Source organism: Balaenoptera borealis, assembly GCF_965194805.1.
Source record: "Balaenoptera borealis genome assembly, chromosome: 9".
NCBI lineage: Eukaryota > Metazoa > Chordata > Mammalia > Artiodactyla > Balaenopteridae > Balaenoptera > Balaenoptera borealis.
The window spans coordinates 5,437,298-5,464,763 of record NC_138873.1 but is presented as its reverse complement, the minus strand read 5'-3'; the positions used below and the strand labels follow the sequence as shown (position 1 = coordinate 5,464,763).

The following is a 27,466-nucleotide window of genomic DNA, read 5'->3' as shown; positions in this document are numbered from 1 at the left end:
TGTGACCTTGGGCAATTTAGCTAACTTCTCTGAGCTTGTTTAGTCATTGCATATAGTTGTTGTGATGGTCACATGGTATAATACTCTTAAAGGATTTAAAAGTTGCGTATGTCTGGCATTTGGTAGGGGTTTTAAAATGTCATTATTATTTTTAGCTAAAACGAAGGAAGTTTTTGTGCTCTAAAGGAAAGGTTATTCTATCCTTACTGTAATTGCATTTACACAATATTAAAAAAAACAAAAAAACTAGCATTGAATGTCTAGTGAAAAGAGTTCTGGTCCCAGTTTATGGTTTTCAGTCCTGGCTGTACACTTCCTGGCTTTTTCCTTCCTTCCTCAACTACCATATTTGAGGTATTTTATTATAACAACATTCGGCTAAGATCTTTCCCTATATCCTCTTATTTACTCTTACAAGGCCAGCATAACCTTGATCAAATTACATATCCTTTCTAGATTCTTCTTCTGCAAACTAATAGTGTTGAACACTCTCTCAGGTCACTTTGACAATGTTATCCTAAAGGGACACCTCCAGCAATTTTCTCCTTCTGCTTGAAGTACGGAGCCGACAGCTCTACAGTTTTCACCACTAGACACTCTCCCTCTCCCTTCTGGTGTCCCCAGTCTCCACTGTGTTCCACTACTGTGACCCCTCACGTTCTCTCCCAAAGATCAACCGCCTCCACTCAGCCCTACTCTCTTCTCTCGTGGAGCCTGGCTTTCTCCTGCAGGTTATTGCTCAACCATAGCTTAATTATTTTTGATTATTTTTCCCATGTTCTGGCTATTGTGAATAGTGCTGCTATGAACGTAGGGGGTGCATGTATCTTTTTTTTTTTATTAACATCTTTATTGGAGTATAATTGCTTTACAATGTTGTGTTAGTTTCTGCTGTTATAACAAAGTGAATCAGCTATACATATACATATATCCCCATATCTCCTCCCTTTTGTGTCTCCCTCCCACCCTCCTAACCCACCCCTCTCGGTGGTCACAAAGCACTGAGCTGATCTCCCTGTGCTATGCAGCTGCTTCCCACTAGCTATCTATTTTACATTTGGTAGTGTATATATGTCACTGCTAATCTCTCACTTTGTCCCAACTTACCCTTCCCCCTCCCCGTGTCCTCAAGTCCATTCACTACGTCTGCATCTTTATTCCTGTCCTGCCCCTAGGTTCTTTAGAACCATTTTTTTTTTTTTTTTTAGATTCCATATATATACGTCAGCATACGGTATTTGTTTTTCTCTTTCTGACTTACTTCACTCTGTATGACAGTCTCCAGGTTCATCCACCTCACTACAAATAACTCAGTTTTGTTTCTTTTTATGGCTGAGTCATATTCCATTGTTTATATGTACCACATCTTCTTTATCCATTCATCTGTCGATGGACACTTAGGTTGCTTCCATGTCCTGGCTATTGTAAATAGAGCTGCAATGAACATTGTGGTACATGACTCTTTTTGAATTATGGTTTTCTCAGGGTATATGCCCACTAGTGGGATTGCTGGGTCGTATGGTAGTTCTATTTTTACTTTTTTGAGGAACCTCCATACTGTTCTCCATAGTGGCTGTATCACTTTCCATTCCCATCAACAGTGCAGAAGGGTTCCCTTTTCTCCACACCCTCTCCAGCATGTATTGTTTATAGATTTTTTGATGATGGCCATTCTGACTGATGTGAGGTGATACCTCAATGTAGTTTTGATTTGCATTTCTCTAATGATTAGTGATGTTGAGCATCCTTTCATGTGTTTGTTGGCAATCTGTATATCTTCTTTGGAGAAATGTCTATTTAGGTCTTCTGCCCATTTTTGGATTGGGTTGGTTTTTTGATATTGAGCTGCATGAGCTGCTTGTATATTTTGGAGATTAATCCTTTGTCAGTTGCTTCATTGGCAAATATTTTCTCCCATTCTGAGTGTTATCTTTTCATCTTGTTTATGCTTTCCTTTGCTGTGCAAAAGCTTTTAAGTTTCATTAGGTCTCATTTGTTTATTTTTGTTTTTATTTCCATTTCTATAGGAGGTGGGTCAAAAAGGATCATGCTGTGATTTATGTCATAGAGTGTTCTTCCTATGGTTTCCTCTAAGAGTTTTAAAGTGTCTGGCCTTACATTTAGGTCTTTGTTCCATTTTGAGTTTATTTTTGTGTATGGTGTTAGGGAGTGTCCTAATTTCATTCTTTTACATGTAGCTGTCCAGTTTTCCCAGCACCACTTATTGAAGAGGCTGTCTTTTCTCCATCATATATTCCTGCCTCCTTTATGAAAGATAAAGTGACCATATGTGTGTGGGTTTCTCTTTAGGCTTTCTATCCCATTCCATTGATCTATACCTCTGTTTTTGTGCCAGTACCATACTGTCTTGATTACTGTAGCTTTGTAGTATAGTCTGAAGTCAGGGAGCCTGATTCCTCCAGCTCCGTTTTTCTTTCTCAAGATTGCTTTGGCTATTCAGCGTCTTTTGTGTTTCCATACAAATTGTGAAATTTTTTGTTCTAGTTCTGTGAAAAATGCCATTGGTAGTTTGATAGGGATTGCATTCAATCTGTAGATTGCTTTGGGAAGTATAGTCATTTTCACAATGTTGATTCTTCCTCCAAAAACATGGTATATCTCTCCATCTGTTTGTATCATCTTAAATTTCTTTCATCAGTGTCTTACAGCTTTCTGCATACAGGTCTTCTGTCTCCTTAGGTAGGATTATTCCTAGGTATTTTATTCTTTTTGTTGCAATGGTAAATGGGAGTGTTTCCTTAATTTCTCTTTCAGATTTCTCATCATTAGTGTACAGGAATGCAAGAGATTTCTGTGCATTAATTTTGTATCCTGCTACTTTACCAAATTCATTGATTAGCTCTAGTAGTTTTCTGGTAGAGACTTAGGATTCTCTATGTATAGTATCATGTCATCTGCAAACAGTGGCAGCTTTACTTCTTTTCCAATTTAGATTCCTTTTATTTCTTTTTCTTCTCTGATTGCTGTGACTAAAACTTCCAAAGCGATGTTGAATAATAGTGGTGAGAGTGGGCATCCGTGTCTTGTTCCTGATTTTAGAGGGAATGGTTTCAGTTTTTCACCATTGGGAACAATGTTGGCTGTGGGTTTGTCATATATGCCCTGTATTATGTTGAGGTAAGTTCCCTCTATGCCTACTTTCTGGTGGGTTTTTATCATAAATGGGTGTTGAATTTTGTCGAAAGTTTACTCTGCATCTATTGAGATGACCATATGGTTTTTCTCCTTCAATTTGTTAATGTGGTGTATCACATTGATTGATTTGCATATATTGAAGAATCCTTGCATTCCTGGGATAAACCCCACTTGGTCATGGTGTATGATCTTTTTAATGTGCTGTTGGATTCTGTTTGCTAGTATTTTGTTGAGGATTTTTGCATCTATGTTCATCAGTGATATTGGTTTGTAGTTTTCTTTTTTTGTGACATCTTTGTCTGGTTTTGGTATCAGGGTGATGGTGGCCTCGTAGAATAAGTTTGTGAGTGTTCCTCCCTCTGCTATATTTTGGAAGAGTTTGAGAAGGATAGGTGTTAGCTCTTCTCTAAATGTTTGATAGAATTCACCTGTCAAGCCATCTGGTCCTGGGCTTTTGTTTGTTGGAAGATCTTTAATCACAGTTTCAATTTCAGTGCTTATGATTGGTCTGTTTATATTTTCTATTTCTTCCTGGTTCAGTCTCGGAAGGTTGTGCTTTTCTAAGAATGTGTCCATTTCTTCCAGTTTGTCCATTTCATTGGCATATAGTTGCTTGTAGTAATCTCTCATGATCCTTTGTATTTCTGCAGTGTCAGTTATTACTTCTCCTTTTTCATTTATAATTCTACTGTTTTGAGTCTTTCCCTTTTTTTCTTGATGAGTCTGGCTAATGGTTTATCAATTTTGTTTATCTTCTCAAAGAACCACCTTTTAGTTTTATTGATCTTTGCTATTGATTCCTTCATTTCTTTTTCATTTTCTTCTGATCTGATCTTTATGATTTCTTTCCTTCTGCTAAATTTAGGGGTTTTTTGTTCTTGTTTCTCTAATTGCTTTAGGTGTAAGTTTATGTTGTTTATTTGAGATGTTTCTTGTTTCTTGAGGTAGGATTGTATTGCTATAAATTTCCTTCTTAGAACTGCTTTAGCTGCATCCCATAGGTTTTGGGTCGTCGTGTTTTCATTGTCATTTGTTTCTAGGTATTTTTTCATTTCCTCTTTGATTTCTTCAGTGATCTCTTGGTTATTTAGTAGTGTATTGTTTAGCCTCCATGTGTTTCTGTTTTTTACAGTTTTTTTTTCCTGTAATTGACATCTAGTCTCATAGCATTGTGGTTGGAAAAGGTACTTGATATGATTTCAGCATTCTTAAATTTACCAAGGATTGATTTGTGACCCAAGATATGACCTATCCTGGAGAATGTTCCATGAGTGCTTGAGAGGAAAGTGTATTCTGTGGTTTTTTGATGGAATGTCTTATAAATATCAATTAAGTCCATCTTGTTTAATGTATCATTTAAAGCTTGTGTTTCCTTATTTATTTTCATTTTGGATGATCTGTCCATTGGTGAAAGTGGAGTGTTAAAGTCCCCTACTATGATTGTGTTACTGTCGATTTCCCCTTTTATGGCTGTTAGCATTTGCCTTATGTACTGCGGTGCTCCTATGTTGGGTGCACAAATATTTACAGTTGTTATATCTTCTATCTGGATTGATCCCTTGATCATAATGTAATATTCTTCTTTGTCTCTTGTAATAGTCTTTGTTTTAAAGTCTATTTTGTCTGATATGAGAATTGCTACTCCAGCTTTCTTTTGATTTCCATTTGCATGGAATATCTTTTTCCATCCCCTCACTTTCAGTCTGTATGTGTCCCTAGGTTTGAAGTGGGTCTCTTGTAGACAGCATATATATAGGTCTTGTTTTTGTATCCATTCAGCCAGTCTATGTCTTTTAGTTGGAGCACTTAATCCATTTACATTTAAGGTAATTATCGATATGTATGTTCCTATTACCATTTTCTTAATTGTTTTGGGTTTGTTATTGTAGGTCTTTTCCTTGTCTTGTGTTTCCTGCCTAGAGAAGTTCCTTTAGCATTTGTTGTCAAGCTGGTTTGGTGGTGCTGAATTCTCTTAGCTTCTGCTTGTCTGTAAAGGTTTTAACTTCTCTGTCGAATGTGAGAGATTCTTGCTGGGTAGAGTAATCTTGGTTGTAGGTTTTTCCCTTTCATCACTTTAAATATGTCCTACCACTCCCTTCTGGCTTGCAGAGTTTCTGCTGAAAGATCAGCTGTTAACCTTATGGGGATTCCCTTTTATGTTACTTGTTACTTTTCCCTTGCTGCTTTTAATATTTTTTCTTTGTATTTAATTTTTGATAGTTTGATTAATATGTGTCTTGGCGGGTTTCTCCTTGGATTTATCCTGTATGGGACTCTCTGCACTTCCTGGACTTGACTGACTATTTCCCTTCCCATATTAAGGAAGTTTTCCACTATAATATCTTCAAATATTTTCTTAGTCCGGTTTTTTCCTCTTCTTCTTCTGAGACCCCTATAATTCGAAAATTGGTGTGTTTAATTTTGTCCCAGAGGTCTCTGAGACTGTCCTCAAGTCTTTTCATTCTTTTTTCTTTATTTTGCTCTGCAGTAGTTATTTCCACTATTTTATCTTCCAGGTCACTTATCCGTTCTTCTGCCTCAGTTATTCTGCTATTGATTCCTTCTATAGAATTTTTAATTTCATTTATTGTGTTGTTCATCATTGTTTGTTTGCTCTTTAGTTCTTCGAGGTCCTTGTTAAACGTTTCTTGTATCTTCTCTATTCTGGTTCCAAGATTTTGGATCATCTTTACTATCATTACTCTGAATTGTTTTTCAGGTAGACTGCCTATTTCCTCTTCATTTGTTTGGTGTGGTGGGTTTTTACCTTGCTCCTTCAACTGCTGTGTATTTCTCTGTCTTCTCATTTTGCTTAACTTACTGTGTTTGGGGTCTCCTTTTTGCAGGCTGCAGGTTTGTAGTTCCTGTTGTTTTTGGTGTCTGCCCCCAGTGGCTAGATTCTTTCAGTGGGTTATGTAGGCTTCCTGGTGGAGGGGAATGGTGACTGTGTTCTGGTGGATGAGGCTGGATCTTGACTTTCTGGTGGGCAGGACCATGTCCGGTGGTGTGTTTTGGGGTGTCTGTGACCTTATTATGATTTTAGGCAGCCTCTCTGCTAATGGGTGGGGTTGTGTTCTTGTCTTGCTAGTTGTTTGGCATAGGGTGTCCAGCACTGTAGCTTGGTGGTCAGTGAGTGGAGCTGGGTCTTAACGTTGAGATGGAGACCTCTGGGAGAACTTTTGCAGTTTAATATTATGTTGGGCCGGGAGGTCTCTGGTGGACCAATGTCCTGAACTTGGCTCTCCCACCTCAGAGGCTCAGGCCTGTCAGCCGGCTGGAGCACCAAGACCCTGTCAGCCACACGACTCAAAAGAAAAGGGAGAGAAAAGAAAAGAAGGAAGGAAGGAAGGAAGGGAGGGAGGAAGGAAGGAAGGGAAAGAAAGAAGGAAAGAAGGATAAGAAAAGAAATAAAGTTATTAAAATAAAAAAATATTTAAAAAGTTATTAAAAATAAAAAAGTAATAAAAAAAAGGAAGGAAAGAAAGAAGAGAGCAAGCAAACCAAAAAACAAATCCACCAAAGATAACAAGCACTAAAAACTATACTAAAAAAGAAAGAAAAAAAGGAAACCAGATAGAACCCTAGGACAAATGGTAAAAGCTAAGCTATACAGACAAAATCACACAAAGGAGCATACACATACACACTCACAAAAAGAGAAAAAGGAAATATACATATATATATTTTAAAAAAGGAAGAGAGCAACCAAATCAATAAACAAATCTACCAGTGATCATAAGATCTAAATACTAAACTAAGATAAACATAAAACCAGAAACAAATCAGATGCAGAAAGCAAGCCCCCAAGTCTACAGTTGCTCCCAAAGTCCACCGCCTCAATTTTGGGATGATTCGTAGTCTATTCAGGTATTCCACAGATGCAGGGTACATCAGGTTGATCGTGGAGATTTAATCTGCTGCTCCTGAGGCTGCTGGGAGAAATCTCCCTTTCTCTTCTTTGTTCGCACAGCTCCCGGGGTTCAGCTTTGGATTTGGCCCTGCCTCTGCATGTAGGTCACCTGAGGGCATCTGTTCCCCACCCAGACAGGATGGGGTTAAAGGAGCAGCTGATTAGGGGGCTCTGGCTCATTCAGGCTGGGGGGAGGGAGGGGTATGGAATGCGGGGCGAGCCTGCGGCGGCAGAGGCCAGCATGACACTGCAACAACCTGAGGCATGCCGTGTGTTCTCCAGGGGAAGTTGTCCCTGGATCACAGGACCCTGGCAGTGGCCAGTTGCATGGGATCTCAGGACGGGAGGTGTGGATAGTGACCTGTGCTTGCACACAGGCTTCTCGGTGGCTGCAGCAGCAGCCTTAGCATCTCATGCCCGTCTCTGGGGTCCACGCTGATAGCTGCAGCTTGCGCCCATCTCTGGAGCTCGTTTAGGCAGTGCTCTGAATCCCCTCTACTTGCACATCCCAAAACAATGATCTCTTGCCTCTTAGGCACTTCCAGACTTTTTCCCAGACTCCCTCCCAGCTAGCTGTGGCACACTAGCCCCCTCAGGCTGTGTTCACGCAGCCAACCCCAGTCCTCTCCCTGGGATCTGACCTCCGAAGCCCGAGCCTCAGCTCCCAGCCCCCGCCCGCCCCAGCAGGTGAGCAGACACGCCTCTTGGGCTGGTGAGTGCTGGTCCGCACCCATCCTCTGTGTAGGTATCTCTCCACATTGCCCTCTGCACCCCTGTTGCTGCGCTCTCCTCCATGTCTCCGATGCTTCCCCCTGCCCACCCCCCGTCTCTGCCAGTGAAAGGGCTTCCTGTTGTGTGGAAACTTTTCCTCTTTCACAGCTCCCTCCCAGAGGTGCAGGTCCCATCCCTATTCTTTTGTCTCTGTTTTTCCTTTTTCCTTTTGCCCTAGCCAGGTACGTGGGGAGTTTCTTGCCTTTTGGGAAGTCTGAGGTCTTCTGTCTGTAGGAGTTGTTCCACATGTAGATGTATTTCTGATGTATTTGTGGGGAGGAAGGTGATCTCCACATCTTACTCTGCTGCCATCTTTAAGGTCCCTCCCTATTTTAGATTTTAATTATATTTTTTCTATGTGTCGAAGAACCATTAGTAGATTAAGAGACCCAAACCAAAGAAATTACTCTGTATCATCTATCCTCTGTCAAGTCCAAGGAATAGATTTGTTGTCACCTCTTGTATTCTGTGGACATCTTAGTTTGATGAGATTTCTTAATTTTGACAGAGTTAATGCTTCCAGGAAACTTAATAAAGATTCTACAGACATTTTAATAATCAGGAAACGATTGTGAAACTATATCTGTGAGTAGCAAAAATCTATCTACTTCAAAGCTGTCACCACAGACTAAATAATAATGTTCCCTATTCAGCATCCTTTCTGTACCTCAAGAAGTCTTGTCAAGTGTATTTAATATCCAGGATATTTAACTTACCACAGAATTAACTCAAATATATTTGTATTACTTTTCATGCGGAACTCTTCAAGTCACCAAGACTTAAAATAATGGAGGTCTGACCTGTAGGTGAATAATTAGTTTCTTCCTTTTTATGTATTGTACTCACTAAAATATATTGATGCATTAATAAATGGCATACCTTTTGTCCTAAATTTTAATGAAATAGCTGTTTTACAGGAGCTTGAATTGCAGCGTGTGCAGTATTGACATCACGATAGGAAAGTGCGGCATTTTAGTAATTAAGTTAAGCAGTTAGTTTGCCCCCACAACTCAATTTTCTTTCCAGTTTTCCAACCGCAATTCAGAATTACTGAACCTGAAACTTGCTGAGAAGAATATATGTACGCAGCTTAACTTCCCCCTTCAATATGCTTAAGGGAACAAAACCCTCTCTTCTTGGAGGAATTCCCACTACACTCCCTATATATTTTCTTCCCTCCTCAGCATTAATATTGAGCTTTTAATATCTTGGGCATTCTGCTAGGTTCATTCTAATCATTATTGGATTCACTCACAAGCATCTTCTGTGGAGATGAGGCAGCTGAAGCCCAGACCTCTCACATCCCCAGGGTCACAGAGAGGAAGTGGCAAGTCCAGAATGCTCACTGCTGGGAAGCTCCTTCCGTCACCTGCTCCACCAGAAAATGCTCTGCTCCTTAGAATCTCCATGTCTGTCACCAATACCAGATGCACTTGGTGCCTGTTATCTTTGCATCCTGTTGAAATATCGTACCCTGGGGTTTGAGATTCTCCAGAATTCAGTTCTTATTTTACTGACCCTCCACTATTTGTCGTTACTCTTGAATTTGGATCTTCTCCATCAGTGAGGTTAATCATTTTTTTTGCCTCCAGACATGCCGTATTACTTGATAAAAGTCCTTTTTAGAGTATTCATTTTCAAAATTTCAGGAAGTGGCCATATTGTTTCTTGCTTCTCCTTTTTATTTTTGTTTTATTTTGTTTTTCCACTTAATACAAGAATCTTGCAGAATATTTTATATCAAGACATTCAGATCTACTCATTTATTCAAAGACTGACCTGATTCCTTTGCTTGACTCTACACCTATAGATACCAGTTCTTTTCTGATGAAGATTTAGGTTATACTGAGGCTCGTATTACTAAAAGCAAGATTATAACTTGTATTTTGTGTGTGTGCATGTATTTTGTGCACTGGTGTGAATACATCTGAAAAATATATTCTTAAAAATAGTGCATGTTTCATTTCGATAGATATCAGTCTTGACCCGTCCAATCCTCTAGAAGTCTAAGAGGTTGTTGGTCAAGGTCCACATTGTCTTAATTTTTAGTTTTGCTTTTGGGTGTTCTCTAACACCCAGGTTGGGAGTGAGTTTGTTCTGTGGCTCTGTGGACTAATAGCTTATATGACACAGCACCCAGTAGCAATTACTTGGAGCTGCATGGACCTCTCAAAATCCAGGGGCTACTTGTTTAGGTTTTAGAAGGAGATTTAAAATGCAGACACATGTTGGGTTTAGCCATAATAGTAATATCTTCTCAAATGGATTTGTATGAAATTTTAAATAAGTCTAGAACTTTTGAGTGGAACAGGCTGGATGTATATACCTACCAAAGAGGACTTGCCCTGAAAGATGACATACAACTCATTAGGAGGGATGGGTAACTATATCTGCTGTGACCATCTCTCAGGCAATCTTGAGCCTGGGGTCTGCTGGAGCCTCTAAAGCATGGACCCTGCCAGAAGGAGAAGCTGGGAGTAACTGCCCAGCTGCTGGGGCTCATTCCGGCCAGGAGAGTGAGGTCTGGGCAGGTAGTGATCTACAAAGAGGACCACCCTGCTAGGTGGGTGCAGCCGGGGAGCAGCAGCAGGTGGTCTTGGAAACCAGTCGTCATTGTCAACATGGCTCCAGGGTTAGCCAAGCCCTGGCTGGACTACTGTTCTCAGTCTTGACTGGACTTTGAAATCACATGGGAAGTTTTTTAAAAGCCCTGATGCTGTTTGTCATCCCCGCTTGTTCTGCAGTGACTCCAGTCCCCCTCAAATGCCTCTCAACAATCTGAGTTACATGTGTCCATGACAGTCTTTTCACCTTTCATTTAGCTTCTGTGAATTTCTTCCTCTCCTGCTCTGTCTGATCCAACAACAACAGTAAGACCGCAGGCCCGTAGCTGTCAAGAACTCGTCAAGGGTCCAGGCCCCAGCAGAGCAGGGCATGGCCATCACCCATCCCTACTGTGAAAATGGATTAACAGCAAAGTGATGGAGACAGAAAGCCAGTTATGGAGACTCGATCAACCCAGCAGGGCTAGAAAGGATGCAGAGTGCCTGGGTAACTAGGGCTGCCTTAGGACTCGCCAGAGACCACACAGCAAGGCTAACTCAGATGTTAGCAGCTTGCCCTGCTAATGCAATTCTGTTCTGACCAAGTTTCACTAGGAAATGAGTACAACTCTGCCTGCGGGGGGATGGCATCGGTAACTCCAGCAGGGGAGGGACCACAGGAAAACAGGACCTGACCTCCTTCTTTTAAACTAGTTGGTCCTTGCTTTGTGCAGTCCAAAAGGTGGCCAGCAGCTCCCACCTGCGGGTTTGCAACCATCTCCACACCTCCTGGCCGATTCAACTACTTCTTCATCAACTCTATTTTTGTGCTCGATTGAAATGCTGGGGATTTTAATAGCATGAAAATACTATTGTCCATACTCTTATATGATGTTATACTTGTATCTAACTTTGTAATTGTATTTTATAAATTTAGAAATTATCTATGAATAGTTTTTAAAGTTTTAGTAGCATATTAAATATTAAAATCTATAAGAGAGTTTATAGCAAAATAGATTTAATCCTTCAGCCTAAGTTCCTTTTGGTGTGAGTAATAATTTCTATCGTACAGTACAAAGCAAGTAATTGCAAAGATGAATTTTCAAAGGGAAACAGAATTCATAGATCTGGAATTTTATTTTAAACCTATGAATACTATATTTTAGAGGTAAATAGATATTGTGCTTTATTTTTTAAGCTGTCCTGGATCAAAGAACAATCTTTCTCAGATAAGCAGAAATTGCTAGAATAGACATTATTTCAGATTTTCATTTCTTGTTTTTCTGTTCTCATGCATAACTGTGAAGTTCTACGAAGTACCACATTTAAAAAAAAATGTCCGACAAAAAAAGACATAAAATATTTAGTTCTGAAAATTCTAAGGCCATATTGAGGGAGGGTAATTGGGAGATAAAAACTGAGTCACAATAAAAAACAAAATAATATTTGTTTGTTCCTATTTTCACTCATTATACAATAACCCTAATTCTCCTCAAATTTCTCCAAATATCTGAGTCACACGTGCTCATGACAGTCTTCTCAGCTTCCATTTAATCCGTGCCAATCTCCTTCTCTCTTGTTCCATCCAAACAAAGAGAATGTCTTTTGAATTAGCCACTGTAGCCTTCCCAGCCTCTGCCCACATACTGGTTCCTACACGAAGGCCCCAGTTGGGCCCACCTTGTCCAGATGGGAGTTTTCTCCCAGGTCTGGACAAGGCTCTGCCATGATTTCCAGTCCAGCCCCCACATCCAGTTCCTACCGTATGGGCTCTGGCGTGGTGGCCAGGGCCATCCTGCTCATCGCTTACTTGGGTTGCCAGAGAGAAAGCAGGGCTATGCTGCAATCCCTTGAAACCTTTCATTACAGCAGGAATCCTAGGAGCTGGATTGCAAAACTATCAGAGTAACAAATATTTAAATGCCCAAATTTGTTCTACCTCTCATCCACTGATACACTGGTTTTGGACCTTAGATTCCAGCGAGGGTCCCTACCACACTTAATTTTAAAACCTAACTGAACTAGATAGGCCACTCAGCTTAGAGACAGAAACCTAGATTTAAATCCCAGTATTCATGTTAGCTGAGTGGTCTTAGACAAGTCACCGGGCCATTCTGAGGCCCTAGATGTTGATCCTTTCTTGTAGAGCAGCTGTGGTGATTTGACAAGTTAATGCAAGCTCAAGTGATGAATGGAGAGATGGATGGATGAATGGATGGATAATGGATGAGTGGAAGCTGTAAGATGCTAGACAAGGGTTTGCTCTTGTGGTCTTAGCAGTGTGCCACCCAAAGCATGTATTAATCATCTCCTAGGTGCCTTGCACGTATGCTAGGTTCTATGAGAGTCCAAAAAAAGAGAAGTAAAAAAGACCTAGTCCCTATCCCCAGGGGCCAAAACGTGTAAGTGTTACGCAGTTACAAATAAGATGCAAGGGAGGATGGTTCAGTTAATTAAGATGTGAGTCTTGAAGGGCTTGTTGAAAAAAAGCCCTTAAAGAGCACTTACAATTTTCTGAGATGAACATTAAGTGCATCCTAGGCAGAGGGACAGCAAAGGCACAAAAAACAGAGAGGATGTGGCACCTATTCGGAAAACACCCCAGGGTGCAGACAGGGACCGGAGCCGAGGAGCAGAGGGAGTGACGGCCGTGAGGAAGCCTTGGAACAGAGGCCTCGCGGGAACCCAGTGAACACCAAACCGAGGAGTTAGGTTTCACACCAAAATTCAGTGAGGAACAATTGACTGGGAGTGACTTCATTCATTCAATCACCCTCCACGTATTTATTGTTGCCTAGAGGTACTGGGTACTGGAATACACTGGTAGAAAGGACACTGCCCTGCCCTCAAGGAGACTGCTGTGTCACGGGGGCAAAGGAACAGATGTACCTCCATCCTCGTGATAATGCTGTGATGGAGGTGAGCACGAAGCACCAGGGTGCCCAGAGGAGAAGCAGCTGAGCCAGGCTGGGGCGATCGAGGAGGGAATTCAGATTCAAGCCATCACCACTTGCCCGCTAGCCTGCAGAGCGGTAACTGGAGGGAGAGAGTGTAGCTGAATGGGGAAAACTGGGGAGAGAAACAGCATTTCAGAGACAGCTGTCATGGTCCAGGTTAGAGGTCAGGGAAGCTCACTAAGGACAGCGAAGGTGAGAATGGCAAAGGAGACGATGGACAAAGGGCATCATTGCATCTCCAGCACATTAGCTATTTTTTACCAAGTCATTAAATACAGAATGTATTGAAAACACATTATCACTCAGATATAATACAGCTTTTCTCATTTGAAGTTTTCACTGCGTTTGCTGATGAGATCCCTTAATTCCATCCAAATACAAATTTAACATGAGACAGATGCATTGTTTCGAGTAACACAGAAGCCCAAATTCCTTGGCCGCAGTAGGATGGAACAGGGTTTCTGGGCAGTGCCGTCTGCCTGGTACATGCTCACGGGTCTGTGCTCGTCTCCTCTGTATCTGCTATAGAGCGCCACCGAATCTGTCTTCTTTCCCTGCTTTCCTTTCTATGTTGTTTGTTTCATTTGCCCTGCACAACAACAACCAAAAAATGTAGATGAGAATCAACTCTGTATTTCGACAGCAGTGAGAGAATGATTTTGTTAATTGGTATATTGATATCCCAAGAACTGTGTGCGGTGCCAAGTTATTAGGGTAAGTAGACGAGGAGCAAATTAAACTTCAAATCACCTGTTCCTTTGGGCACAATACATAAACCAAATTGACTGAGACCAAATGTCATATTATTTACATGGCGTGCACAATTTATTTTCCAAAAATGTGCTCAACAAAAGATTTGAATCTGCTCTTAAGCGTATAATGGATCCCACTTAATAGTGACGCTCTCTGTGTGCCCTTCTCTCTATAATTAAATCATATGGGAAAATGTCACAAAACAAAATGAAATGTATTTATTTCAGCCATATCTTCCCACAGCATGACATGAAGTCTGAAAAAAGAATCACTAAGCATTTTTATGCCATCTGTGCTGGTAGGGGATACGTTTACCAAACATGTCACTGTAAAATATTCCATTGTGAATTAAGCATAGTCTACTTATTACTATATAGTCTGTGACTGAATGAGTACAAAATCAGATAAAACTCTGTATCTGACACAATATTCTTCTTTTATTATATGCTATTTTGTAGCACACTAGTCCTCCATAACGTCTTTTTCTGGATTTCAAGAGATCCAAAAGAGAGGAATCATCAATAAATCATATTCATGTTAAAATCTCCATGCTTCTTCATCTGAATAAAGTTCTGAAAATATTTTCCAACGGTTGAAATTATAGCCTCTCATAAGCAGAATATGGATCACTGTGACAACTTGGATAATGATGCTCTTTGGGGCTGATGATCCCTTGTTGCAGAAGGAGAGCTGAAATGTCTGTACGGTCAAAAAGCCTTTGTTTCAGTTAGCTTGTGAAGCATAGTTATATCCATTAAAACTTCTTCCTTTCCAACAGAATAAACCTAAGCCTTATGCTTTGCCATTATCATGACGAGATTTTTATGAATACTTTTAGAAAAATTTATTTGCTATATTCAATGAGGCCTTTTTTATAGTTTGTTTATGAGATGTGGAAATCCTGTAAATCTATCAGAAGGCAGCTTGATCGACTCGAGAAACACCAAAGGGTTCTGGCTTAAACACGGACTCTTAGCCCCATCAGTTTTATCCTTCTGAGTCTTCCTCCAAGTTGCTATACATCATGGCACTGTTTGGAGACACATATGAATAATGAAATGTAACATTCTTTACAAATGAAAAGTACTTTATAACTATAAGATTTATAACCCTCCAGTTATAAATCTTCCTAAATCAATAACACCCATGGTAAAACTTTTAAATCTAGCAAGATTAAGAAGATATGATTTACTTTAAAATAACTTAACATAAATTGTATCATTTTGATCACAATTGTACAGAAATGTATAATTTATAATTTACCTAAAATTATACATTACACAGTTTGCCATAAAATCAAGGGCTGTGCAGCCCATTTCCTAACAGGCCATGGACCGGTACCCATCCACGGCCTGGGGGGTTGGGGACCCCTGCTATAAGTACCAGGATAGGCAGTCCAATAAACATTTATCAAAGCATGAAATGAATTCTGCTTTAACCCTTATTCTAATTTAAATAAACAACATCAGCTACAAAAACCCACCCTAATAGACTTTTACAATTCACAAGTAATGGAAAATATTACTTTCCTCTGGCCCAGCTATAATTCCTTATCATAATATACCTCTTAGACTGAGCACAGGTGTTAATATAATGAAAGGGAAGATCACCTTTACCAAAAGAACAAACAAATCCATTTCAAGTTCTTTTATTCCTGTAAGCTATGTTCTCTGGTCACCTACACTGAACATTTTTAAATGAGAATTTTTGAAGTGTTAAATATTTATGACTGTGTTTTCCCTTTTTTACTTTTGGTGGCGTACTGGAGGTGTGGCTATCACACTCTAGCACAAAATATGGATTAACTTGCAGTCTGAAAGTCTGAAAGTTAATGTACTCATTTTGCCAGTTGCAAAGGATGATGACATTTGAATAAGAGCTGCCAGAACTAAAGCTGATACAATTCAATGGCATATGTGGTTATTTCCTCTTTCTTTTGAAATCCAGAAGGGTAGAGAGGTCTAGATGGTCCTAATTTTGTTATCAGTTATTAATTTTTCTCTGGTTCCTCTGTTGAAACTTCTTTTGACCAAATATCATGAACAAAACAAAACTTGAAGCAGTATTGGTCATGACTGAAAAGTTAATTCTAGTTGTACTTTTTTTTTTTTCCTGTTTTTTTTTTTTTTTTGTGGCTGCATTGGGTCTTCGTTACTGCGCTCGGGCTTTCTCCAGTTGCGGCGAGCGGGGGCTACTCTTAGTTGTGGTGCGTGGGCTTCTCATTGCGGTGGCTTCTCTTGTTATGGAGCACGGGCTCTAGGCGCCCGGGCTTCAGTAGTTGTGGCACGTGGGCTCAGTAGCTGTGGCTCACGGGCTCTAGAGCGCAGGCTCAGTAGTTGTGGCACACCGGCTTAGTTGCTCCACAGCACGTGGAATCTTCCCGGACTAGGGATTGAACCTGTGTCCCCTGCATTGGCAGGCAGATTCTTAACCACTGCACCATGAGGGAAGTCCTGTACTTTTTTTAATTAGTAAAAATATTGATGATCAGGATACACTGCATTCTAGCCAGTATTATGATAAAAATCAACTACTGTGCACGGATTCCCATTTGATGTACATGAATCTCATCTAGAAAAGAAAAGGAAGTGTGCTTCTTTAGCCTAGATAAAATGAGGTGATAATGCATGCAGAGATGGCTGCATTTGTGAACCCCTGGGAAGAAGTTCCTTCACATCCCTACTGAATGTCTTTACATGAAAGGTCATGTACCTGCAGTTTTCTCCAGATGCCACTAGAGGGTGATCATCCATACTTGGTAATGACCCAGAATCCTGTCCTCCCAGAGGTGTCAGGACCCACCACACACATCACTCAAGGATAAACCTTGCTCTATTGTTCAACATAATCTGCTGCCAAAGGGTTCACTCATCTTTTATTCTAGTTATGCTTCCTGTACCTGATGACTGGAAAAGAGCTTGGCATCAGATCACATGCCTCTTGAGTGGCGTGGACTCCTCCATGCATGCGCCTTTGTCCTCTGCCTCCGCTGCATTGAGCACCCAGACTCCTTTACCGTGTGCCACAAACACCCCACCTGGCGCCACCTTTCCCAAACCAGCTCAAGACTCTTCTATGATCTTCTCTAGGGGAGTTCCAGTTCCTACTTCTTTTACAACTTAGACCTTTCCTTCTCTTCCTTCTCTTACTCTCCCATTCCTTTTCATCTGTAACCTACACTTACCTGGAAATCTTCATATTGCTTTATAACAGAGCTCCTAAATGTCAGCTCCTCAAATGAACTATAAAAGTGAAACAGTTTCACCTGGTGTTAGATAATAACAGAATCTCAGAAATCATTAGGCTTGCTTTTCTGTGAAACAAGAGCATAAAGACTTTTGCATCAACTAGTTGTAATATACCTAACTTAATTTGGTTTTTATATTTCAAAAGATAGAAAATTCAGGTCCAATCATAGTTCTAAAAGCAAAGCAGAACATGTTGGTGGCTACATTAAGAATCCATTCAGTGACAAGTATATTACTGAAGAAATGGCAACAATAATGTAATATTGACTGGGAAGAATTGTGAAGAAATAGAAACAAGCTTACCACCCAGCAGTCAAGATGAGAGAAAAATGTCAGTGAAAGGGAGGAACTTCTGAGGGGGGATAATCACAATGCCAATGGCTAAAAGTAGCCTTGACTGGGTTCTTACTGAGTGCCAGAATGTCTGCTAAGCAATGTATCTGCTCTGTCTCATTTTACCTTCACCACCAGATGAGGGAGTTATTATTGTTGTTCCCAATTTACAGATGAGGAAACTGAGGCTCAGAGAGGTTAAGCAATTTTCCCAAGATCACATAGTGTTGGAGGTGGGATTCCAACCTCAGCCTATCTGCTCTAAAGCACAGGATCTTATCTTATTCCCAATGATGTATCAGTAATAACACAACAAAAAGGTGCAAAAAGGTCCAAAATTAATCTAGAAATAAAATCCCACCCCCACCCCCCGAAGTCTCACAATTTATAAGTCTGTGCTGGTCGGCTGCAGCCAGCTAGGTGGTGATAAGGCAATGGAAGTAGATGGAGGGGTGAAAAGAAGAGAAAGAAAGACTTACAGATTGAGGAAGAACTATTTCCTTCCTGGTGTAACATGAGCCCATGGGTCAGGAGCCCCTCACTGAAGGTTGACCTCAGTTGGCCCAGTTGACCTGAGAGTGTGGAAGTGCCAGCTCTGCCCTCTAAGAGCAGGGGGTGGGGGGGTCATTTTCCATCAGAGTCTACTGTGGATTTATTTGTATACCAAGACATGTAAGAAGGCCATGGACTTGACACACAAAGTTAATGGACCAAGGACCCTGTTTGTCCTTGGTCATCTCAGCAAGAGCCCCAGTAAAAATGCAAATTACAGAAGTGTCTTCCAAACATAAAAATATCTTTTACTATAATCCCAGGAAGCTCTCGGCTTCTACATTTTATTAAGCCACAGTTATTATTTTAGAATAAGGCCTTATGCCTCTTGGTACATACTTAAAACTTGCAAATTGCCTTTTAATGTCTAAAATTTGTAGCTAGCACTGGAAATTTGCAGTTACCCTATTTTGGTCAACTCAAGACGTTTCTGTCCCCTCAACCTAAATAAGCCGGCCTTAACTTCACATGCAAGTCTTTAAATGGGAGTTACCAAAAACACAATACAGATAACTGGATTTTTTTCTACTTTGGTTATTTTAATTGCAGAAACTATATTTTGATTTGGCATCAGGGTAAATAGCAATTTGCCCCAGAAAAAGCCTCTTTGACCCGGGTCATTGAATGATTTTTATTAGTGTACACACACACACACACACACACAATCTGAGAAAAAGTAAACACTCCCATGGATCTTTTCCTGGGAAAAGGAATGCAGCTTGCATCGATTAATACAATTTTTTGCTTCCATCACTCTTACTGGGTCCTGAAACACATGTGCAAGAACCTTACTGGGGAGTCAGGATACCTGGGTTCAGGGCACACTCTGGCACTGCAGACCTGTGCAATCTCCAGAAGATTCTAGACTTCTTGACTTCAGTCCCTAATCCCTAACACAGAGATCAGTATGCCAACTGGATTTTAAAGTATTCACAAACTCAACGTAATCGTTTTTAAATCTAAGAATTAAACCTAAGGAAATAACTAAAGATGGAAGTAGACTGAAGTAACTAGATACTTTAAATTTGTTTTCAACAATAGTGAAGAAATAGAAATAAGTAAAATGTTCACCAGTATGGAAATGGTTAAATAAATTATGTTTTATTCCTGTGATGTAATATTATGTTGCTATTTAGAGTGAAAAGTTTTTAAGGACATGATAAAACCATCAAGTTAAAAAGTTAAAAATTAAGATGTAAAAACATATATAATATAATCTCAACTGTGTGTTAATATGTGCGTTTTAAATAACACACACACACACACACAAACACACACACACACACGCACACACACACGAAGGAAATGCACCTAAATGGCAATGACGGCTATTTCTTGGAAGGGAGAGTATAAAGTATTTTTTTTTCTTTATCCTTCTTTTTGTTTACCATCTCTTCCATAATGAACTGAATCAGGAAAAAAAGTTACTTTAAAAATTAAATTTGGGGATTGGTCTAGATTATATCCAAATTTCTTTGCAATTCTAACATCTATTGCATTTATGCACCAATAAAAAATTTCAAAAATAACAGACAAGTTTAGGAATTGCCAAAAATGGTCACTCAGAATAGAATCTGAAGCCACGATCTTTTCTCATCCAGGGCAAGACTGTAGAAGATCTGCATGCCTGGCTTATAAAGATACCATAACCCCTTTGAGAAACCAAAACACTGCCATTCTCCTTCATGACATAGGTAGGTTTCCCCTCTTTACTCTACTTTAGACTTTGAATCCTGCAATAAGGCAGGATCATCCTGACTTACGTAAGACTCCTCAACCACTTTGCTCTCCTATCTCCCCACACATTTCAAATGATTTTGCCTGGAGCCTCCAGAACATAGGGTAGTAATTCAAGTCACTACTTTCCTTTTTGTAGAAAATACTTTTAAGCTCACTCCCTCTACCCTAAAAAGCAGGAGTGTGCTTTAGTGGGTGTCTGGAAGTTCCCAAACCAGCAGCTTCCACCCACGCTTGACCGGCACTTCGTGAGTTACTGGTTTAAAATTGAAGACAGGGTGGTGGTGTCTCGTTCTTCCCAGATCTTCAAGCGGCGCTCTGGGCTCCCAGCGTTAAGATGATTCAACGCAGAAGGGGTGGCACGGGCTCCCTGGAGCAGCTGCTGGCTGAACGTTTATGACAAGGCGGAACCCCAGAGCAGTCAAGCAGTGCTTTCACTCCCCTGTGCAAGGGAATGCAAGACTCAGGAATGTTCGGCCAGCCACAGAGCTCCTTTCAAAGAATTCTGCTTACCTGGAAGGGATTTCTTCTGTAAAATGTCCTTTCCTGGTTACTTAGAGGGTCACGTTGCCACCCAGTCTGAACACAGAACAGAGAATGGAGAATGTGACTTCTAAAACTTCAGGTTCCCAACATCTGGTCACAGATGCAGAGACACTTTCTCCTCCCGGAGGCCAACCAGTCTTCTCACTGCTCTGGCAAAACCACACCAGAGCCATGGCTGACCCACTTAAAGGGGCCTCTATTTTAGGGACTGTTGCAGGAGAAGCCCAGCCTCCTCCGAGTTTGTCACTATGAGGAAATTATTTCATGAATCCAATGTAAACCTCTCCTAAGAGTCTGTCAGCTTCTTTGCATTCAGTTCTCATTCCAGGTGGAAATAGCTGGGCACCGTCTCCATGACCATCACCGCCGTCACCATCAGTACCTCATTTAATCTCACAAACATAAGAAGGAGGCCTGAGGTTTACCTTTTTTATATTGGGAAACTAAAGTTCAGAGAGATGAAAACATTTGTCCAAAGTACAGCTGGTTAGTAGCAGAGCTGAACTGCCAGGCTTTTTCTACGTTGCCATGTTGCCACGTCATATATCTTGTATAACTGAAAGCTGTTCATCTCTCCCCTTTCTTAATCTTCATTAGGTGAAATTATCCTAGTCTCTCATCCTGTGCCCTAGCCTGGAACTCTGTGTCTCTAAAATCACCGCTGATGCCTGTTTGTTGAGAAGAGGGCAGACCACAGTAGTATTTTCCCCTGAGATCTGCCCTTTTGGATAATGGGGTTTGGCCCGGGGGTGGGGAGCTGGGAAGGAGAGTTAATTTTAAAGCCCGGGGACTGATGTCAGCTCCGAAATCTCTTTGTGGAGGCGATCTGGTTGGAAGGGAGCTAAGGAGACTCCTCTTGAAGCTGTGTGTACCGAGCAAGCACAGCAGTTTTACTTGGATTATGTATTTATTTGAGTCGGCTTGGTGGGGAGAGACCTAGGAAGGCTATAGACAGTAGTTCATGAATCATCCCCCCCATCCCCTTGGGTGCTACTGCTCCTGAGGAATTTGGGGAACAATTATTTTTAGAGGAAGGCCTCAATAGGTTTCTCTGCTAGACCAAGGGGCACATGAAAGTACTAGCTGCTTGGGAGTTCAGGCAGACAGCTCCTGGGGTGCGTAACGGGGAGTGAGAAAGGACCAGATGTCCTGTAGCATGTAAGCTGCAAATTGAACCAGGACTTTCTGAGCCCCCATGATACTATGATCCGTAACGGAGTGTTAAGCCAGATGGGATGTGAGCGACACCCATCAGAAGAGGAGGCATAGCTCTGCTTCCTCAGGCATATCTCCATCGAAGGATCCTAATGTTTTTCATTTATAGGACCACATTTTGCTTCTGGGTCATAGTGGGTCAGAAGATAAATGGGCCTTTTCAATTTTGGATTTCTAATCTCAGATACTAGAATCACTCCTGATTTAATATTTCAGTTCTCCTGTGCATAGCTCAGGTAAAAAGTCTTTTCTGTTTATATTTGAGCCCTTACCTAATTTACAGATCTTGACTTCCAAGTCAAAATAACCTTACTAAGAGAATGACAAAACAAAAGTCAATGAGTTAAGAGTGATTAGTAAATGTTAGCTGCTCTATCTTATGGTGGGGTGTCTTTAAGCTGTCTGCACACAGGCACTCCCTTCTTCATTTTGATAGCTCCTTCATTTCTTCAGGTGGCCATGACTGTTCTTGGACACAGAGGGTGGGCAGGACAAATATGCAAACACGTCTCTGATTCTCTTGCCATTACATTTGCTTCAAGAAAAAATTGTGCAATCTCTGGGCTAAGTCACGAGGGTAAAACTTTCTTATTCTCTGGTCAGTGACACTTTGTCCTAATAATGGAGGACAAAGGAAAATTCCCTGTGTTCACCTGCTCACCTGGTAGCCCAAAGGCCTGGTTATGCCCTCGACTTGTCTTCTTTTGATTATCATTTGTTTATTCATGTAGTAAATAGTTTTTGATCACTCACCAGGTAAAAGATACTATGTTAAGTACTGAAATGGGGAGAAAGAGAGAGGAAGGGAAGGAGGGAGGGAGGGTGGGAGGGAGGAGAAACTTGGACAAAATTCCTGTCCTCAAGGAGGCTGCAGTCAAGTTCAGGAGATAAATTGTACAAGGGTGCAAGTAATGTAGATGAAATGCTGTTCGAGCCCGGCTTTAGAGATGAGAGAAGATTTTGTAAAACCTTTCACCTAGATTTCAAAAACTGGACAAATGGGAAAAGCATACTCTAGGCTGAGGAATAGCCTGAGTAAAGGCTTTGAACATAAGCGACACACTTGCAGCAGTGGTTGTGGAGGAGAGACCAGAGAGAGGAGTCATGACTGGAAAGAGATTAACAAGGGGTGTTTAAGGGCTGCCCAGAGTCTGGCTGGATGCCAGAGGCAATACGTTGCCATCGAATATTTGCAAACTCATGAGGGAGTAGTCACAACTGTGCTTCAGGCCAGAGGAGAGAGGCAGCTACTTGGAAGAAGGGGACGGCCTGGAGGCCGCAGGTGCAGCCAGGACAGAGAGCAAGAGGCTGAATGCAGGTCGTGTGGAAACTGCGGGAGCGGAAAGGGAGACAGGAACGGGAATCACAGCAGCCCTGGGCATCGCACAGCAGTTCATTGTACAGAAGGTCGGGGCCGGGTGCGGGGACATGGCAGTGTCCGCTGAAGCTAATAACCGAAAATGTTAATTTCATTTTATCAAATTTCATTGGTAAAATTCACTGAAAAAATTGATTTTTTTCCCTTTCCTTCCCTAACCCTAACCCCCCAAAAATTCAATGATAAAATGATAAAAAAAATTTCATTTCATCAAATCTTGGGGTAAAAAAAAGCAGAGTAAGCCGAGAACAGTTGTGTTGAAGATCACCTGTAAGTGAGAGGCTCAGGGAAGCAGAAGAGGAGCCAGAGGGTGACTTCAAAGGTCAGAGCTGGGAGAGGAAAACCGGAACCACCGCAGAGTTTCCACAGCCGGGGTCCGTACCGCACGGGGGGAGCTCCGGAGAGGACAGAGCACGGAAGACCCAGCCTGGGAAGGGTCCCGGCTGCAGTGTCTCGGGGCGCGTGGCCTCCAAGAGAGAAGGCGCAGCAGAGCCGCGGGACAGAGCTGGTCAACGGAGGGCTGAGGGCTGGACCCTCAGTCGTGGACAATAAGCCCCTCTTTTCGAGAAACTAATCGTGAAGGAGAGAGTGAAAGCATCAGGAAAGAAATTAGAGAAGGGATTTTTGCAGTGGGGAGGGGGGAGGTTCAACCATGTTTTCTGGCCAGAGGATCAGGAAGGCACCGTGGCGGCCTCAGGTCCCTGCCGAAGCTTCCAGGCCTCCCCCCGGGCTCTTCCCGCAGCAGGGACCGCTCCCGTGACCTGGCTGGTGCTGGCCTTCCCTGACCCTTTGTTCAGCAAGGGCTCAAACTTGCGCTATCTTGCTCACCACCTGGCACATAGAAGGGGCTCAAACATGGTCACTGAGCGAATGGCCAGCTGCAGATTCAAGACGGAGCAGGGAGCATTCACGTGAGAGTGTTCCAGAACCAAGAAAGACAGTAGCATTGAGAGCAGACGGGGCTGGGCCAGGAGGAAGAGGAGCAACGTGAAGACAGAGACGCTGTGTGATGGAGGGTCTCCTGCCAGCATCAAGGCCACCTTCACGTGTTTACACACAAACTGAGGCAGGAGCTGCCGGATGCTGGAAACATCCGTTCTCCCCTATTCCTTAGTGACCAGGTTGCTGTTTTGTTCAGGGCACTGCCCTCAGCAGCAAGACAACTTACACAGCCACCCCTGCAGTTTGGTGGGGGCCTGTTGAATAAGTCGTGGCAAGTGGCAGAGGAGAAGTGTTGTATGGCCTTCAGCTGGGGAGGGCGAACCTCTTGTCCTTCCTTCCTTTCCTGCAGCCTGGAACTCCGATGAGAAGGCTAGGGCTCCAGCAACCACCTTTGGCTATGAAGCAATCATGAGACGGAAGACACAGGCAAGAAAGTTACGTACAAAAGTAGGGGAAGTCCAGTTCTCCAATGACTTTGTGGAGCTCTTAAGACTTCATAATAGTCCGATTGCCTCCTTCCAGACTTTTACTGACATGAGAAAGAATAAATGTCTGTCTTACCTAAGCCGGTATTATATAACGTTTTCTGTCATATGCAGGCAAACCTAATCTTTACTGCTAGACACATTAACAAAAGTTTGTGCATTGGTAGAATGGGCTGTGTCTCCAGGCTCCCTGGGGTGGGTGCCCTGCTTCTCATCTTCCCTACACCCACCTGACTCAGTGATCACACCCCACAGACACACTACATGGAGAAAAGGAAGAATTAGCCACAATATTTTCAGCATTCTGTAATCGTTGATAGTTTCGTGGAACTCAGTGTCTCTGGTGTGTTTCAAATTGCCATTCAAAGATAAAGCATTCGTGTAATACAAGCAAATTTTGATAAAACTACATGTGACGATTCCTATTTGGGTTGATAGAGCTCTCTCTTTAAAGAGGCCGAATTTTTTCTGTTCTTATAGAAATAAAGTTTTTACTTTTCATTTGCTATGCGTTGAATTTTCAGGTTGATGAAATAAGTCACAGAGACTTACCACTGGGGACTTAATGAAATAGCTTAAGTTTTAAGCTGTGGGTTTCTTTCTTAGAAATGGAAACATGTTTTATGGTAAAAAGCTTTGCAGCTTGGTTTGCGTTGATATCCTGTTAATCTTCACTTGGGCGCTTCGTCAGGAGGAGAGGTGAATCCACAGGGCCCCCTGCCAGGGAACTGAGACAAAGGAAAGAAGCAGGTGCAGGAAGAACTCTGTCTTTGTCTCCTGTAATACGGACCCCTTGCTGGGCCACTCCTAAGGGGACGAGGCACAGAATCCCCAAGCGACCTGGGCTCAACCCACTCGTTTAGTGTTTCTAAAAAACAAACAAACAAACAAAACCTTACATGGTAGCTATCCTGGCATGCCACCAGTTTACGGCTAGTTCCCTTCTAGACTGTAAGCTCCCTGAGGGCAGGGACCGTATCTGACAGTTCTTTGGTCTTAGCAGTATCCAAAGTGTGAGCCCTGACATACCATCTGATTCTGCCCATCCATTTACAATGAAATCCCTGAAGCCCAGACGGGTGAACTTGTCAGACAGGGACGGCCAGCCTGGAGCAGGGTGGAGTGCTGCCGCCCTGAAATTCTTGTGAGCACTGAACACATGTTTGGTGAGCCGAAGTGACCCATCCAAGCCATCCAGTGGCTGTGCTAACTTCAGGAGGTCTCTCTAAAGAGGAAATGGACTTTGATATCACTTGTATTATCCAGTTATCAGCTCCAAGTATTGTATTGCTTTCCAAGCCATACATAATTTTTGACTTTGTTCTGTTTTCCCTTATTCTTCACCTGTTCTTCCATCTAACCTGTGTCTCTGATTAAGGAATTAAGGTTTCTGTTCAAGATTAACTTTTGCTGCCCATTCCCCAGGCATATTGGCCTCCCCAGTGGAAAGCTTTAAGTGAGTCACTCAACCTGATTGGTACTTTCTGAAAAGTGAGAAGCTTGTGAAGATGAATGCTTCTTTCCATTTGGGGAGAATAAATCTTGGGTTTATCAACAAGTATACTCATTAAAATATCATGAAGCTTTCACAAGATTTTCTACTAACTATTATTAGCCACGATGACATTATTTACTTTTACACTCCTGTACTTAATAATGAATTTTCATCTGTTGTTACATAGCTTATCTTAAATAGATCATGAAAATACTGCTAAAGAGTGTCATTGAGTTTATGAGAGGTTTTTTGCATGGTCACTATCAAGCAGTTTATACTTATACTTTCTTATACTTTCATGAGCAACTTACTTGGTTGTTCAAATACATAGAGAGCTCTGTTTCTTAGGTTGAAATAGTGCAGAAAATCAGGTTTTACATTTCTTTTCTCAAAGATTATCCACAAATTATTAACAACAATTGCTGCCTCTCACAGAGTGACCACTCAGCTCCATTATCCCATGCCAAATGTTGCATGTGTTTTGCTGGATTGGTATTTTTTTTTTTGGATTTTTTTTTTTTTAATTCAAACAGAAAGTCACAAAAATTATACTCATCCTCATCAATTCACTCAGTCCCATGTAATTAATTTTTTTTTCATCTTGATCTTTTGTTAGCACTTTTATGAGTTCATCAGTTTTTCATTAGAGTTCTGAAAGGATTGGTATTTTAATTCACATTTTATATAGAAAGTTTGCACTCAAGCAGTTACAACATTTAACAAGGGGCACTCAGGTTGTAAGTAACAGAGCCAGGGTGTGGTCCAGATATGTCTGACTCACAATCTGTATCTCTAACTACTTGGCTTTGCAACCTTCCCCAAAAGTCAAAGCAGCCTTAAATCATTTAGTCACCTGTGTGGGTACCTGTGTGGGAGCAGCCGGGGCTGAGATGGTGGGGCTGAGATGCTGGGCTTAGGGATACTGGTTTGAGAGACGCTGGGCTGAAGGGCTGAATGATGTTGGGCTCAGGGATCCTGGGCTGAGAGGTCCTGCTGCCACGTTGCTCGCAGATGTTGGCAACAGGATTTGAAACCAAATCAGACTGACTCTGATACCTGCGCATCTGACCACGTCACTCCCACACCACGGGCTGTTTTGTAAACTTAGGGTTAGATGAAGAGTACACAACACAACCTTGTTAACAGGAAGCCTCAGCAAACTTTTACACACACACATAGCATCTCGATGGCCGACTCAGTGATCAGGATGGCCACTTGGGGACAGCAGAGGCTCAGGGGCAGCAAAAAGCTGAGCAGGGGATGGAGATGAAAGAGCCAATTCTCAATTATTCTGTGAGTCCCTAGAGATGAACACTGTGAACTTGTTCCCAGTCTCTGTGTCTCATGCCAGCTGTCCCCCTGCCCCTTCCTCAGCCACCACCCAAGGACACGTCCCTGGAAATGCTCCGTATGTGTGTGGGGGAAGAGAGCTGGAGATGCTTTGC

At 41.8% G+C, this 27,466-nt stretch overlaps 1 protein-coding gene across 2 annotated transcripts in view; it reads left to right on the top strand.

Annotated features, from left to right (window-relative positions):
- PACRG (parkin coregulated) overlaps positions 1 to 27,466 on the top strand; it is a 505,850-nt gene that overhangs the window by 364,118 nt on the left and 114,266 nt on the right. Inside the window, exon 5 of one of the 2 annotated variants that reach the window (XM_082404658.1) lies at positions 19,825 to 19,917. The exons of the other annotated variant lie outside the window; for it this stretch is intronic. Coding sequence (XP_082260784.1) covers positions 19,825 to 19,917 — 93 coding nt within the window. The remainder of the gene's footprint in view (positions 1 to 19,824; positions 19,918 to 27,466) is intronic. 2 annotated transcript variants of the gene reach the window in all.